Genomic DNA, 17686 nt, shown 5'->3' on the forward strand with positions numbered 1-17686 from the left:
ACCTGAACCAGAAGGGCACCAATATCCTGGGGGGGTAGGTTTGCTAGCACTCTTCGGGGGGGTTTAAACTAATTTGGCAGGGGGATGGGATCCGGACTTGTAGTCCAGCAAGTAAGCTAGCTATTTGTCAGGATGTCCAAGAATGTAGGGAGGCTGTGGAGAAGGTAGCACTGACAGGGAATACTTACGGACACAGAGATGGGCTCAAGTGCGTAAACTTCAACGCAAGGAGTATCAGAAATAAGGTGGGTGAACTTAAGGCGTGGATCGGTACCTGGGACTACGATGTTGTGGCCATCACGGAAACGTGGATAGATGAGGGACAGGAATGGTTGTTGGAGGTTCCTGCTTACAGATGTTTCAGTAAGATTAGGGAGGGTGGTAAAAAAGGAAGGGGGGTGGCATTGCTAATTAGAAATGGTACAACGGCTGCAGAAAGGAAGTTTGAGGGGGATCTGCCTTTGGAGGTAGTATGGGCTGAAGTCAGAAATAGGAAAGGTGCAGTCACCTTGTTGGGTGTTTACCATAGGCCCCCCAATAGCAGCAGAGATGTGGAGAAACAGATTGGGAAACAGATTTTGGAAAGGTGCAGAAGCCACAGGGTCGTAGTCATGGGCGACTTCAACTTCCCAAATATTGATTGGAAGCTCTTTAGATCAAGTAGATTGGATGGGGCGGTGTTTGTGCAGTGTGTCCAGGAAGCTTTTCTAACTCAGTATATAGATTGTCCAACCAGAGGGGAGGCCATATTGGATTTGGTACTCGGTAATGAACCGGGACAAGTGATGGGCTTGTTAGTGGGTGAACATTTTGGTGATGGTGACCACAATTCTGTGACTTTCACCTTGGTTATGGAGAGAGATAGGTGCGCACAACAGGGTAGATTTTACAATTGGGGGAAGGGAAATTACGATGCTGTAAGACAGGATTTGAGGAGCATAAGTTGGACCATAGGCTGTCAGGGAAGGATGTGGTGGAAATGTGGAACTTTTTCAAGGAACAGATACGACGTGACCTTGACATGTATTACCTATCAGGCAGGAAAGAAATGGTCGTGTGAGGGAGCCTTGGTTGACGAGGGAGGTTGAATGTCTAGTAAAGAGGAAGAAGGAGGCTTACATAAGGTTGAGGAAACAGGGTTCAGACAGAGCAGTGGAGGGATACAGGATAGCCAGAAGGGACCTGAAGAAAGGGATTAGGAGAGCTAAGAGAGGGCATGAAAAGTCCTTGGCGGATAGGATCAAGGATAACCCCAAGGCATTTTATGCGCATGTGAGAAACATGAGAATGACGAGAACGAGGGTAGGTCCGATCAAGGACAGTAGTGGGAGATTGTGTATTGAGTCGGAAGAGATAGGAGAGGTCTTGAATGAGTACTTTTCTTCAGTATTTACGAACGAGAGGGACCGTATTGTTGAAGAGGAGAGTGTGAAACGGACTGGTAAGCTAGAAGAGATACTTGTTAGGAAGGAAGATGTGTTGGACATTTTGAACAACTTGAGGATAGACAAGTCCCCTGGGCCTGACGGGATATATCCTAGGATTATGTGGGAAGCAAGAGAGGAAATTGCAGTACCATTGGCAATGATCTTTTCGTCTTCACTGTTAATGGGGGTGGTACCAGGGGACTGGAGAGTGGCGAATGTTGTGCCCCTGTTCAAAAAAGGGAATAGGGATAACCCCGGAAATTACAGGCCAGTTAGTCTTACTTCTGTGGTAGGCAAAGTAATGGAAAGGTTACTGAGGGATAGGATTTATGAGTATCTGGAAAGACACTGCTTGATTAGGGACAGCCAGCACGGATTTGTGAAGGGTAGGTCTTGCCTTACAAGTCTTATTGAATTCTTTGAGGAGGTGACCAAGCATGTGGATGAGGGTAGGGCAGTGGATGTAGTGTACATGGATTTTAGTAAGGCATTTGATAAAGTTCCCCATGGTAGGCTTATGTGGAAAGTCAGGAGGCATGGGATAGAGGGAAATTTGGCCAATTGGATAGAAAATTGGCTAACCGGTCGAAGTCAGAGAGTGGTGGTAGATGGTAAATATTCAGCCTGGAGCCCAGTTACAAGTGGAGTTCCGCAGGGATCAGTTCTAGGTCCTCTGCTGTTTGTAATTTTTATTAATGACTTGGATGAGGGAGTCGAAGGGTGGGTCAGTAAATTTGCAGATGATACGAAGATTGGTGGAGTTGTGGACAGTGAGGAGGGCTGTTGTCGGCTGCAAAGGGACTTAGATATGATGCAGAGCTGGGCTGAGGAGTGGCAGATGAAGTTCAACCCTGCCAAGTGTGAGGTTGTCCATTTTGGAAGAACAAATAAGAATGCAGAATACAGGGTTAACGGTAGGGTTATTAGTCAGGTGGAGGAACAGAGGGATCTTGGGGTTTATGTACATAGATCTTTGAAACTTGCCACTCAGGTGGATAGAGCTTGTAAGAAGGCCTATGGTGTATTAGCGTTCATTAGCAGAGAGATTGAATTCAAGAGTCGTGAAGTGATGTTGCAGCTGTACAGGACTTTGGTTAGGCCACATTTGGAGTACTGTGTGCAGTTCTGATCGCCTCACTTTAGGAAAGATGTGGAAGCTTTGGAGAGGGTGCAGAGAAGATTTACCAGGATGTTGCCTGGAATGGAGAATAGGTCGTACGAGGATAGGTTGAGAGTTCTCGGCCTTTTCTCATTGGAACGGCGAAGGATGAGGGGTGACTTGATAGAGGTTTATAAGATGATCAGAGGAATAGATAGAGTAGACAGTCAGAAACTTTTTCCCCGGGTACAACAGAGTGTTACAAGGGGACATAAATTTAAGGTGATGGGTGGAAGGTATAGGGGAGATGTCAGGGGTGGGTTCTTTACCCAGAGAGTGGTGGGGGCATGGAATGCGCTGCCCATGGGAGTGGTAGAGTCAGAATCATTGGCGACCTTTAAGCGGCAATTGGATAGGTACATGGATGGGTGATTAATCTAGGATAGATGTTCGGCACAACATCGTGGGCCGAAGGGCCTATTCTGTGCTGTATTGTTCTATGTTCTAACTTCTTTGATGAAGTCAAGAGAAGACTGAGAGACCTTAGTGACCAGTATTCCGAGGTATCCGGCAGTGCTTCACTCACTTATGATGGTTCTGTGCGCCCATTTCACTCTTCAGAAGAAGTGAAAAAATTTTTGCACATGTTAAAATCAATCGGGTAACTTAAAGAATGCGTACATTCGTGTTTCTTTTTCCTTTTCTCTCCTTTTCTTAAAGAAAATGTTGCTGAATTTTTTCTGATATTAGTGGGCGGTAATGTATATTTGGTAGTGGGAAGAGTGTCTACTTTTAATTTCCTTATTAATATTTTTTTCCTCTTTCCTTTTTTGGCCCTGAGCCTGGGAGTGGCTCAAGGTGGAAGGAGTTATGAAGGTGTTTTTGAGAGACGTAAGTGCCCCTCATTAAGTGCCTTGTATTAGTTTCGTCTGTTGGTTTTTAGTATGTGTAGTTAGTAATATGTTAGTTGTAGTAGTTTTAGTTGATGTATTTTTAGGTTTCATGAGTCTTTTTTAGTTTATGCTCAGCAATTGTTAAGTTGAATTCTTTATTTTTGGAGTTCAGATGATGTATAGAGAGGAATAGCTAATTGTGTCCTCAAATGGTGTACCTGGAATATTAGAGGGAGCCATTCGCCATTTAAGACGAGAAAGGTGTTTCTAGCCTTAGAAAGGAGAGGGTTGATGTTGCCCTTTTGCAGGAGACTCATCTCAATGGCAAGGAACATTTGAAATTGCAGTAGAATGAGTTTGATGGGGTGTAGTCCTCCTCCTTTAATACTCTGAGCAGCGATGTGGCCATACTTATCAGGAAAAATCTTTAATTTAAGTTGCTCGATCAGATTAAAGATGAGTATGGACATTTTGTCATTCGTAAAGACTCAATACATGGAAAAGAGTATGGTATTTTGAATTTTTCTTTGTACCCCAGCGCATCCCCTTAAACTTTTGACAGATGCTTTTTCTAAACTCATGGCTCTTGTGCCGCAGCAGATAATTATAGGGGGAGACTTTAATTGCCTCATGGACCATGCAGTAGATAGAATGCCTAGAGGCCTCTCAACACTTACTTTACAATATAGGCAACTGTTGGACTAATGTGCACAATTGGGATTAGTGGATGTCTGGAGGCGTCTCCACCCCATGGGTAGGGACTTTACATTCTTTTCTAATCCGCACAAGTGTCATACTAGGATTGAGCTTCTCCTAACCTCTGCATTATCCTTGGATTCGATAACATCCTGTACAATTGGAAATTTCACTATTTCACTATACACTGCAGTATATTTAGAGACTGAGGTTCAGGGCATTGTTCCAGGCTCTCAGCATTGCGAATGGATCCCTTTATTCTTAAGAACAGTAAGTTCGTCGAATATTTCTTCAATGAATTTAAGGTATTTTTAGACACTAATTCGGACACGGCCAGTAACCTGTCAATTATTTGGGAGACTGCTAAGGCTTATGCCAGGGTGAATAATTATTTCTTACTCTGCCAGTCAGGAATGGCAGAAGGGGGAGCAGCAACGCCCACTGTGACCCAATGGGCCCTCTCAACTTTCACCCATTCCGACGTGGCCTCCACGCCAAGAAATCGCGGCAGTCAGCTATCAATATTTGTAGGGGCAACCGAGAAGGTGTATTCTGATAAGCCATCGGTAGCAAAGCTGGAGCAGACTACAGCTCTTTGGTCCACCTTGAATTCCATGCTTACACAGACAGCAAGGAGGGAACTTTCCTTTGCAAAACAAAAACTGTTTGAACATGGTGACAAGCCGGCAGGTATCTAGCATATCTTACCAGGAGAAAGAATGTCCCCCAATCCATTATCTCAATTAGTGATGGGAATGGGGTGGTCACATGTGATTCTAAATAGTTCAATGCTGCATTTCAGAAATTCTATTTTGAACTATACCAGTCTGAACGTTGTGAGGATGGATGTTCCAGGTGTTACCTCCAACAGGCATCTTTCCTTAGTGCCCCTTTAACAGTGCAAGAGGCACAGGAGGCTGTGAAGTAGGTGCAGAGTGGGAAGGTGCCTGGCCCTGACAGTCTTCCGAATGAGCTTTATAAAAAATTTATGAATATATTGTTGGGGCTGATGTTAGACATGTCTAATTACTCTTACAGGAGAAAGTGAGAACTGCAGATGCTGGAGATCAGAGCTGAAAATGTATTGCTGGAAAAGCGCAGCAGACTCCTCCCTCCCCTTCCTAGACCTCTCTATTTCTATCTCGGGTGACCGAATCAACACGGACATTTACTGTAAACCGACCGACTCCCACAACTACCGAGACTACACCTCCTCCCACCCTGCCCCTTGTAAAAATGCCATCCCATATTCCCAATTCCTTCCTCTCCACCGCATCTGCTCCCAGGAGGACCAGTTCCAATACCGTACAACCCAGATGGCTGCCTTCTTCAAAGTCTGCAATTTCCCCCCAGACGTGATCGGCGATGCTCTCTACTGCATCTCCTCCACTTCCCGCTCCTCCGCCCTTGAGCCCGCCCCTCTAATCGCCACCAGGACAGAACCCCACTGGTCCTCACCTACCACCCCACCAACCTCCATATACATTGTATCATCTGTTGTCATTTCCGCCACCTCCAAACGGACCCCACCACCAGGGATATATTTCCCTCCCCTCCCCTATCAGTGTTCTGAAAAGACTACTCCCTCCGTGACTCCCTCAACTCGTCCACACTCCCCACCAACCCAACCTCCACTCCCGGCACCTTCCCCTGCAACTGCAAGAAATGCAAAACTTGCGCCCACACCTCCTCCCTTACTTCCCTCCAAGGCCCCAAGGGATCTTTCCATATCCGCCATAAATTCACCTGCACCTCCACACACATCATTTACTGCATCCGCTGCACCCGATGTGGCCTCCTCCAAATTGGGGAGACAGGCTGCCTAATTGCGGAACATTTCAGAGAACACCTCTGGGACACCCGGATCAACCACCCTGTGGCTCAACACTTCAACTCCCCCTCCCACTCCACCAAGGACATGCAGGTCCTTGGACTCCTCCATCATCAGACCATAGCAACACGACGGCTGGAGGAAGAGCGCCTCATCTTCCGCCAAGGAACCCTCCAACCACAAGGGATGAAATCAGACGTATCCAGTTTCCTCATTTCCCCTCCCCCCATCTTGTCTCAGTCCCAACCCTCAAACTCAGCACCACCTTCCTAACCTGCAATCTTCTTTCTGACCTCTCTGCCCCCACCCCTACGCCGGCCTATTACCCTCACCCTAACCTCCTTCCACCTATTGCATTTCCAACGCCCCTCCCCCAAGTCCCTCCTCCCTACCTTTTATCTTAGCCTGCTTGGCACACTTTCCTCATTCCTGAAGAAGGGCTCATGCTCTCCTGCTCCTTGGATGCTGCCTGACCTGCGCTTTTCCAGCAACACATTTTAGCTAATTACTCATACAGCCATGATCGCCTTCTGCCATCTGTAAGAGAGGCTAATTTCTCTTATTCTTAAGAAAGTGAAGACCATGGAGAAATGTGCCTCCAAATTCCCAGGACCAAATACCCTAGAACTCTGTGGGAAGCTAGAGAAGTGATTGCTGGGTGTCTTACTGAGATATTTATCATTGATTGTCACAGGTGGAAGACTGGAGGTTAGCTAATGTGATGCCATTGTTTAAGAAAGGTGGTAAGGACAAGCCAGGGAACTATAGACCAGTGAGCGTGACGTCAATCGTGGGCAAGTTGTTGGAGGGAATCCTGAGGGATAGGATGTACATGTATTGGAAAAGCAAGGGCTGATTAGGGATAGTCATCATGACTTTGTGTGTGGGAAATCATGTCTCACAGACTTAATTGAGTTTTTTGAGGAAGTAACAACGAGGATTGATGATGGTAGAGTGGTGGACATGATCTATATGGACTTCAGTAAGACGTTCGACAAGATTGCTCATGGGAGACTGGTTAGCAAGGTTCGAGTTCATGGAATACAGGGAGAACTAACTATTTGAATACAGAATTAGCTGAAAGGTAAAAGACAGAGGTTGATGGTGGAGGGTTGTGTTTCAGACTAGAGGTCTGTGACCATTGGAGTGCCACAAGGATTGGTGCTGGGTCCACTACTTTTCATCATTTATATAAATGATTTGGATGTGAGCATATGAGATATAATTTGTAAGTTTGCAAAATTGGAGGTATAATGGACAGCGAAGAAGGTTACCTCCGATTACAACGGGATCTGGATCAGATGGGCCAATGGGCTGAGAACTGGCAGATGAAGTTTAATTCAGATAAATGCAAGGTGCTGCATTTTGGGAAAGCAAATCTTAGCAGGACTTATACACTTAATGATATGGTCCTAGAGAGTGTTGCTGAACAAAGACCCCTTGGAGTGCAGGTTCATAGCTCCTTGAAAGTGGAGTTGCTGGTAGATAGGATAGTGAAGAAAGCGTTTAGTATGCTTTTCTTTATTGGTCAGAGTATTGAGTACAAGAGTTGGGAGGTCATGTTGCGGCTCTACAGGACATTGGTTAGGCCACTTTTGGAATTTTGTGTGCAATTTTGGACTCTTTCCTATCGGAAAGCTGTTGTGAAACTTGAAGGGTTCAGAACAGATTTACAAGGATGTTACCAGAGTTGGAGGATTTGAGCTATAGGGAGGGTTGAATAGCTAGGGCTGTTTTCCCTGGAGTGTCAGAGGCTGAGGGGTGACCTTATAGAGGTTTATAAAATCATGAGGCACATGGATAGGATAAATAGAAAAAGTCTCTTCCCTGGTGTGGGGGAGTCCAGAACTAGAAAGCATTTGTTTAGGGTGAGAAGGTAAAGATATAAAAAAGGCCTAAGGGGCAACTTTTCCACGCACAGGGCAATATGTGAATGGAATGAGCTGCCAGGAGAAGTGTTGGAGGCTAGTACAATTGAAACATTTAAAAGGCATCTGGATGGCTGTATGAATAGAAAGGATTTGGAAGGATATGGGCCGGGTGCTGGCAGGTGGGACTATATTGGGTTGGGATTATCTGGTTGGCATGGACAGGTTGGATCGAAGGATTGTACATCTCTATGACTCTATGGCCCATCTCACTTTTAAATTCTGATTTTAAAATTTTGTCTTAAGGTTCTTGTGTTAAGACTGGAAACTCTGCTGCCCTCCATTGTTAAAGATGACCAGACTGGTTTTACAAAAGGCGGTAGATCCTCTAATAATGTCAAGAGGTTGCTGAATATGATTAAAGCTTGTCAGTAGCAGTCGGTTCAGAGATTAGTGGTCTCCTTGGATATCCAAAAAAGTATTTGATTGGGTTGAGTGACCATATCTTTTTTATACCTTTTGAAGATTTGGATTGGGTGAAGGTCCTCTATAGTGATCTTCTGGCGGTGGTATGAGGTCTCTTGTCATTTTAATATTTGTAGGGGTAGTCAGCAAGGCTGTCCCCACTCACCATTACATTTTACATTGGTGATTGAGCCGCTGGCAGAGGCTATCTGTAGGGATACTAATATAGCTACCCCGGAAGTAGGATTAAAATCGCATAAGATCATATTATATGCGGATGACATTCTTGTTTTTTTGTTGAATCCAGTGGGCTCGGTACCCCATTTGATACAATATATCAGTTCATTTGGCTCCTTTTCGGATTATAAGATTAATTTCTCAAAATCGAGGTCATGCCTATGGGGGGACCATAGGAGAATATCTAATGTTGAGGATGAATTGCGGTTCCCCTTTAAATGGTCACAGGAAGTTTTTCTTTATTTAGGCATCTTTGTTACTCCTGTCTGATCAGTTGTTTAAGGCCAATTTTGCTCATTTGTTCGACAGGATTAAGCAAGATCTTCAGCGATGGAAAGTGCTTCCAATACCCTGGCTAGGCCGAGTAGACCTTATTAAAATGAATGACCTTCCCCATTTGTGATACCAAGTACGATTGCTCCTCTTCTTTTTTTCTGGCAAACATTCGGAGACTTAATGGATGGTTTAGGCCCTTTATTTGATGCCGTAGGTGACTTCTTCTTAAGCGGGCTAAATTGCAGTTGCCTCATGGGTTGGGGGGAGTGGATCTCCCGGGTATTAAAAGATATCAATTAAGTTCCCTTCTGTCCTTTGTTAGTGACTGGGCATGTGGGGACCCGGTGTCAATATGGCTAGATCTTGAAACCTCCTGGGGAAAATGTCCCCTCATTAGCCTGTTATTCTTAGGTAAAATGAAGACAGTTACAGAATATTGCTGTAATCCAAAAATTATTAATACTGTTTATTAATATTGTCCTTTTTTACTCCCATAGTTGGTATGCTGAGTTTTCAGTTGGGGATAATGGACCCCAGATTTAAGCTTTGGGCAGCAAGGGGAATCTCCTGTTTGGGTGATTTATTTGAAGGCGAAATGACGATGTTTTTTGATCAAATAACCTCTAAGTATGGTTTAGCTAGCAGAGATCTTTTTCACTTTTTTCAGGTCAGAGATTTTATTCAAAAAGGGACCACACTTTTGACTGAACCCTACAGATCTGTTCTAGAGAAGGGGGTGCTTCATGCTAGAAGTACTTTCTCTGTTCATGCGCTTTATCATATGTTAGGGGGTGATCTTTCATAAGACATTGAGTGGCTTTGTGGTGTCTGGGAGAGAGAACTATGGATTGAGATCTCTATGAAGCTATGGGAAGACATTTGCAAAATTGCAAGAAAAATTTTGATCTGTAATAGGACCCAAGCCTTGCAGCTAAAGATTCTGCATAGGGTCCATTTGGCCCCAGACCGTGTCTCAAAATTTAAGGTGGGAATATCTTAATTATGTCCTAAGTGCAAAATAAGTATCGGTACTCTCACTCATTGTCTGTGGTCTTGCCGCAGGCTCCGAACATATTGAAGTGCTGTGGCAGGAGTTATAGAGAGGGTCTTGGGGACCGAGGTTAAAATGGACCGTGTCTCTCTTCTCCTGGGCCTACCCAGTATATCTTCTCTGGATGCTCATGGGAAAAAACTTCTTAATATTCTCACTTTTTGTGCAAGGAAAAATATTCTAATCTGTTGGGTCTCTGAAAGCCCCTTGGATCTATCGAGTTAGCATAGGCTTATTATGGAACATATTCCTCTAGACATTTTTACTAATATGGTACACAAGAAAATGGAAATTTTTATAGGATATGGCAGTCCTTTTTGGATTATCTGGATGTAGATTTATCTGCCATCTTAACTAGGGTTTTGGGTAGCTATGACGATCCGATTTAGTGAACTTGATGTCCTCGAAGGAAGAATTTCGAATAAACTCGTATGTATTACAAAATGTTCTTGGAGGTCGGGAACTAATGCTTTGTTGTGCTGAGCTGTTTTGTTTTCTTTATTACTTTTATTGATTTGCTTATTTTGCAAATGTTTGTGTTGTTTTGTTGACTTTTTGTTATATATTACATAGAGTACTGTTATTGTTGGTTTATTGTAATTTTTGTAATTCATAAAAAACCTTTTCTTTCAATAAAAATGTCAAAAAAAACTAACTGGTCATGTTCAGAATCTTGCAATGAAATGCATTATATTTAATTGCTTTAACCTTTTTTTGATCCTTGTTACTCCTGTGTATTGCATTTTCCAGGTTTACTATGTTAAAGATATAAATGGGGGTTATGAAGATGCAATGGAGACACCTAGACAACAGGTACAGCTTCCCATGAGCTGAAAATCAACTAAGTGTTCTAAAATGTTTAACTTCTAATTATTTTCAGTAAAGCAACTTTTTATTCTATCTCTTAATTGTGTTCAAGGTTTCTATTTGTGCTTTGTCCAAACAAGAACTGGAGACAATGGTTACAAAGCTCCTGAAGGCAACAGGCAGTGAGTATTATGTCATACATATGTACAGCTTAAAGGAAAGTGATATTAATTGAAGAAAATTATTTAATTTGCATATTTTGTCACCTGGGTTAATATTTATGGAAAAAAAACATCAGAAATGTACTTCCTACAATTGCAACAATTTGCTCCTTTGAAAGTAGGGAATTATGTTATAGTTGCTTAATAGGAATATTTATACTCCATCTAGCTGAAGATGTCAGTCAGATGACTCCATGAATTAGATTAGACATTTTTCAGCCTGGTTGCTGGAAGCTGAGAGATGTGCCACTTTAACATTGGAATGGGAGTAAAAGGCCAGGAATTGAGTTAGATGACCTCACTCTTTGTGAAGTATTATCTGAGGACAAATCATCATAAGTGGCATCTGTGAATTACAGAGCTAAGGTTAGTTTTCCTTTTTCAGAAGGCAGTGTGTGAAGCAGAGTGGCTTTAGGTGGAAAAATGGATTGATACTTCAATTAAATATTGCATACATGTATCTTAATAAATGTAATATCACATAAGAGGATTAACATCTTATTTGTTCAGCAATGATAGAATAAAGTATTTCAGAATAAGAGAATTCATGAAGAACAAATTGAATATCCCTCTGGACTAGTTACCAATCTCCAAGATGGCAATCCGCCCTGCATTGGAGAGGGTAACATTGTTTAGTAAGATCTTTCCCTACCATTCCAACATTGCAGCATTACAATCTTAGTGACTGGATTTCCTTTTCTACTGCATTTAAAATACTGTGTGGAGAATCTTAGTGACGTCATGTAATGAAGTGATAGATATGATTTCACTGAACTCGGAATCTAAAATCATTTTTAAAAAAGGTCATTCATAAACTGCTGCATTTAGCAATGCTGTGCACATTTACACTATTTAGGCAACATTACTAGTTCTTACCTATGCACACCATTCTTCATTGAATTATTGCTGTGTCAGCCTTGATTGTTGTGCTCAAATTCTAGAGTGGGACTTGAATGTACAACCTTGTAACTGTGGCAAGAATGCTACCAACTGAATTGTAGCTGACACCGCACAAAAAGTTTGAGTTGGAGAAACACAATTGTCGGAACATGGTATGAAGCTAAATAAGGTAGAAGAAAATTTTAACAAAAGATTGAGAGTTTCAGATTTGAGGTATTGAGAAATTGGATTGGTTATTGCACAATTTAATGGGTGAGTGGGCTTAACGTTATTTAGGACACAAGATGAGTTTGAATGATAAGACAATAAAAGATGTAGCACGAGAATTTAGAGGTTATAGAAGTATAGTTGAGTGGTTCAGAAGGAGATATTTTGAAGTAGGACCAGAGACCACAGGTGGAGTAAATATTTTTTGTGATAGACAAGATATGTGGTCAGTTTGAAGTCAGATAGTGGGTCCAGGTTTCAAATAGTGGGGTTATGAACAATCTGCTTCAGCCTGAGACTATGATTGGAGGGTGGAACTAAACCAATGGCAAGGGAACTGAATTTTGTGTGATTGATTAAAGACAATAATTTTGGTCTTTCTTAAATGTATTTGGAGGAAATTGTTCTCTTGATTTTGGATAAGCAGACTTACATTGCAGAGGCCATGGAAGTATCAAGTGACAATTATGATTTGGAGGTGCTACTGTTGGACTGGCGTGGACAAAGTTTAAAAAAATCATAACACCAGGTTAAAGCCCAGCAGGTTTATTTGGAAGTACTAGCTTTCGAAGCGCTGCTCCTTCATCAGATAGTTCTGGAATATAGGATCATAAGACACAGAATCTGTAGCAAAAGGATTATAATATCATAGAGCTATAATTAGATTAGATTACTTTCAGTGTGGAAACAGGCCCTTCGGCCCAACAAGTCCACACCGACCCGCTGAAGCACACCCACCCAGACCCGTTCCCCTACACCTAACACTACAGGCAATTTAACATGGCCAATTCACCTAACCTGCACATCTTTGTGACTGTGGGAGGAAGCCGGAGCACCCGGAGGAAACCCACGCAGACATGGGGAGAATGTGCAAACTCCACACAGTCAGTCGCCTGAGGCAGGATTTGAACCCAGGTCTCTGGCCCTGTGAGGCAGCAGTACTAACCACTGTGTCACCGTGCCGCCCAATAATATTAGTGAGCTTTGAGAAGATTTGTAGCTCAGGTTGAGGTTTTGGATGTAGGTTTGCTCACTGAGCTGGAAGGTTCATTTTCAGACATTTTGTCACCATACTAGGTAATGTCTTCAGTGAGCCTCTGAATGAAGCACTGGTGGTGTAGCCTGCTTTCTATTTATATGTCTGAGTTTCCAAGGGTTAGTGTTGTCATTTCCCATTTTTCTCTCAGGGGGTGGTAAATGGGATCCAAGTCAATGTGTTTGTTGATAGAATTCCAGTTGGAATGCCATGCTTCTAGGAATTCTCATGCGTGTCTCTGTTTGGCTTGTCCTAGAATGGATGGTTTGTCCCATTCAAAGTGGTGTCCTTCCTTATCCATATGTAAGGATACTAGTGAGAGTGGGTCATATCATTTAATGTTCATGTATCCTGGCTAGTTTTCTGACTGTTTGTCCAATGTAGTGTTTGTTACAGTTCTTGCAAGGTATTTTGTAAATTACATTAGTTTTGCTTGTTGTCTGTATAGGGTCTTTCAAGTTCTTTAGCTGCTGTTTTAGTGTGTTGTTGGGTTTGTGGGCGACCATGATAACAATGGATCTGAGTAGTCTGGCAGTTATTTCTGCGATGTCTTTGATGTAGGGGAAGAGTGGCTAGGGTTTCTGGACGTGTTTTGTCTGCTTGTTTGGGTTTGTTGCTCAGAAATCGGTAGACTGCATTCATTGGGTACCTGTTCTTTTTGAATACACTGTATAGGTGATTTTCCTCTGCTCTGCGTAGTTCCTCTGTGCTATAGTGTGCGGTGGCTCGTTGAAATAATATTCTAATGCAGCTTCGTTTATGGTTGTTATTTTCAATATTCGCTTCTGTAGTTCAATACTTGGTCCGTATGTGTTGTTTTCCTGTAGGCTCTCGTTTGAAGTTCCCCATTGGCTGTTCGCTCGACTGCGACATCCAGGAATGGCAGTTTGTTGTTGTTCTCCTCCTCTTTAGTGAATTTTATGCCAGTAAGGGTATTATTGATGGTCTTGAAGGTTTCGCCTTATTCTTTTCATTTACTGATGACAAAGGTGTCATCCATGTAGCAGGCCCAAAGTTTGGGTTATTGGTTGGCAGAGCTGTTTGATCGTGTCTCTGCATTACTACCTTTGCTGAGAACTCTGGTATCGGAGATCCCATGGGTGTTGTGTTGGTTTGTCTGTAGGTTTTGTTGTTGGAGGCATAGGTCCACTAGCTTGACGATACTGTCCTTGCTGATGAAGTCGGTGGTGTTTGGTGTATGTGTCTTTGGTTCTTCTAATAGTGTAGTCAGCGTTTCCTTGACCAGGTTGATGTTGATGGATGTGAACGTTACTTCAAAGGAGACCATTATTTCATCCTCTTCTGTCTTGGTGTCTTTGATCTTCAGGAATTCTTAGGTGGAGTGGATGAAGTGGTGTGAGTGTTCTACTAAATGTGTCAGTCTTTGGTGTAGCTCCTTGGCCAATCTGTAAGTTGGTGTTCTGGGTAGCAGGACTATGGGTCTGAGGGGGGCTCTTAGTTTGTGAATTTTAGCTAATCCATAGAAGCGTGGTATGTTGGATCCGTCTGGTTTCATTTTTTTGGAAGTTGGTCTTATTTATTTCTCCAGATTTCTGAAGTTTTTGAGTAGGGATGTGATTCGTTTCTCTAGTTGTGGGGGTCAAGTCTATCGCCACTTGTTGGTAAATGTTGGTATCTGCAAGTAGCGCATTTGCATTCTGAATGTAGTCTCTTTGATTTAAAATGACTGTCAAGCATCCTTTGTCTGCAGGTAGGATAAAATGTTTTTATCGTATTTTAGTCTTTTTAGTGCTTTCCTTTCTTGTGTGTTGTATGTGTTTCCTTCCTTTCTCCTGCTTAATGTTGGTGCAACTGCCTGTCTGATGGTTTGCTGGGTTTCTTCTATGAGTTGGTTGTCTTTCAGTGTTGTTTCTAATGCTGCTAAGAAATCTTTCATGTCCGCATCCTGAAAGTTGTAATTTAATCCTCTTACTAATTTTTACCACATTTACCACCCCCTGAGAAAACGAGCAGGAAATGACATCACCATAGGAAATTATGTCACCACAGGAAATGACATCACCAACCCTAGGAAACTCAAACATATAAATACAAAGTGGGCTACACAACCAGTGCTTCATTTGGAGGTTCACTGAAGATGGTACCTAGTATGGTGACGAAACATCTGAAAACGAACCTTCCTGCTCAGCAAGCAAACCTAAATCAGCTGTTATGATATATCAAACAAATTTAGATTAAATCTTTCATCTTTTAGAATGGGCTATGCCAGTTTCAGTTCTTTAGTAAGTAAATACCAGAACTCCTTTAAAGTTACATTCTCAAGATAGCTTTAGCTTTTTTAACAATGGTGCCATCTCAGCTCAGACAATGCCTTAAAGGTATGAGATTAAAGTTTGTCTGTGTCCCAATGTTGAGTCAGACTGGTTCTATTTCTAAAGTGGGACTTACAGAATTTTACATGGATTTATGCAGTTTTTGAGCAAAATAAAATGTAATTCTGCAAATATAAATTCACCCTATAAACTTATATGTGCACATGTACTGGAGAGACAGGGTGAGTGTGTGCATGTGGGTGTGAGTGCATGTGAAAGAGTGTGTGTACGTGTGTGTATGTTTGGTCCATGATGTGTGTGAGTGTGATGGGGTATGAGCCTGTGGGAGGGGGCATGCGGGGGTGTGCATGCGTGAGTATGTAGGAGAGAGTGTGTGTATGTGAGTGAGAATTGTATAGTGCAGTGGGGTCACCTGTAATATGACATGAACCTAAGGTCCTGGTTGAGGCCATCCCCATGGGTACCAAACTTGGCCATCAGCCTCTGCTCAGCCACTTTGCTTAATTTGTTTAATATATCATTACAGCTCCATGATACTAACCCTTTTGCTGTAAATTCTGTGTCTTATGATCCAATACTCAACAACCACCTGATGAAGGAACAGCGTTTCGAAAGCTAGTGCTTCCAAATAAACCTGTTGGACTATAAACTGAAGTGATGACACAATAGAGCTGAATTTGCATCATGTTTTTGGATGATATTATCGAAAAGCAGCATATGGAAGAAGAATAGAAGAGGGCCAAGGATAGATGTTTAGGGACATTAGAAATAAAATTGTGGGAGGCGGAAAAATAAACCATTGCAGAAGGTTTCATGGGTACACCAGATAGTTAAGAGTGGAACCATGTGAAGGAAGTCCCACTTAGCTGGATAACAAAGAAGAGACATTTAAGGAGGACATGTTTGACTGTTGGAGGGTGCAGGGTGGTCAAAAAAGAAAGGGAGGGATAGTGTACTGTAGTCAGCCAAACTGAGGACGTCACTTGACAAGTGCTGTGAGGGAGGTGAAAACTTAATTGAAGACATTCAAGCAAAGAGTTTCAGGGGAAGAAAAGCACCCATAAAGGAGACAATGCCTTTAAGTTTTCCAAACGATGCACTCTCAGCCATAACTGAAAGTGTTACTTAGATTTTCTAAATCTGTTATTCATTATCTATAGGTTTGAACTTGAAATTGACAGACCAAACATTAACTCACAAAGCACTACAGGAGGCTTTGAATGATCCAAAAAATGGAGATTTTGCCTTTAAACATTTGAAACAGCAGGTAGGATTTGGAAATGTCTTTGATTTGAATTAAAAATTGGTTTGTGTTTTGCCATTGAGTATAACTTCTTACTTCCTTGCAAAGTGTTAATTGTACTGCATGTGTGGTACCTACTGCTTCTGAAAAGCATCAAGTACAGGGGTGGGGAAATGGCTCTGTTTCTTCCCTGTATGCTGTTACAACACGGAGGCAAACCCCTCTTAATTAAACCAAACACCCAGAAAAGCCTACCTTGCAATCTATTAAAATATGAGTGACAGAGAACCCCCAAATTCCAGCATTAAAAGAAAATAACATCAATTTATTTTCTTGCTCTAAAGGTAAATCTTAAAGAAGAACTTTTCACAAATTTAAGGCCTTCTTTCTCTTAATTGCTTACTATCTGCCTCCAACTCTATAACAATATGCCGTTCCAATAAGACATTTATTAAAATTGCATCAACTTAATTTCAAAACCACACAGTAGCTGTCGTCTTCTGTGTTTTCACTCTTCCAGTTGGGGATCTCCATGTGTTGTCTTTTTTACCGCAAGTATGTTTTACATGAAAAGGTACTTTTAATGGAGAGTGGTTTCTAATTCTTTGAGAACACGATGTTAGATGAGCAATTTGCTCTCCAGTTTCTCTCTCTATGGCAGTTGCTCTCTGACCAAATTTAAGAATGTCTGCATTTTATGTCCCCAACATCAAATCATCTCATTGGTTTGATATTGGCACAACAAATAAATTCAAACTCAATTGGGTTTTAGTATCGGGGGCATAATTTAAATTGACTGGTTAAATTCAAATTGTCAAAACAGCAACCAAAACTCAGGTATCCATTTACCAGCCAAATGTTACATACATTCAATTTTCCAGTAATCTGGGACTGCCATCTAGTCGTATATACATGTGCTTCTAAGCTCTCAGTTCAGAATAGCATTCTTTCTCTCTTAAAGGTACCACATACGTCTTCAACTTGATAATAACACATAATTCTACTTATTAGGAAGGTTTTTTTAAAAAAACAAAATAGTAACATGCATGTTTTAATAAATTCATTACTTTTTTATTAGATGCATAAGTCAGTTTTGAGAATTTCAATGAAAATATGAACATTATGTACTGAGGAA

General features: G+C 41.9%; 1 protein-coding gene across 2 annotated transcripts in view; it reads left to right on the forward strand.

Annotated features, from left to right (window-relative positions):
* Positions 1–17686, forward strand: part of trmt13 (tRNA methyltransferase 13 homolog) — a 39381-nt gene that overhangs the window by 14558 nt on the left and 7137 nt on the right. For both annotated transcript variants that reach the window (XM_060829722.1, XM_060829723.1), the window contains exons 4-6: positions 10594–10656; positions 10763–10832; positions 16469–16575. In XM_060829722.1, coding sequence (XP_060685705.1) covers positions 10594–10656; positions 10763–10832; positions 16469–16575 — 240 coding nt within the window. The remainder of the gene's footprint in view (positions 1–10593; positions 10657–10762; positions 10833–16468; positions 16576–17686) is intronic.

The sequence above is a fragment of the Hemiscyllium ocellatum genome, chromosome 9 (genome assembly GCF_020745735.1).
Source record: "Hemiscyllium ocellatum isolate sHemOce1 chromosome 9, sHemOce1.pat.X.cur, whole genome shotgun sequence".
In the NCBI taxonomy this organism is placed as follows: domain Eukaryota; kingdom Metazoa; phylum Chordata; class Chondrichthyes; order Orectolobiformes; family Hemiscylliidae; genus Hemiscyllium; species Hemiscyllium ocellatum.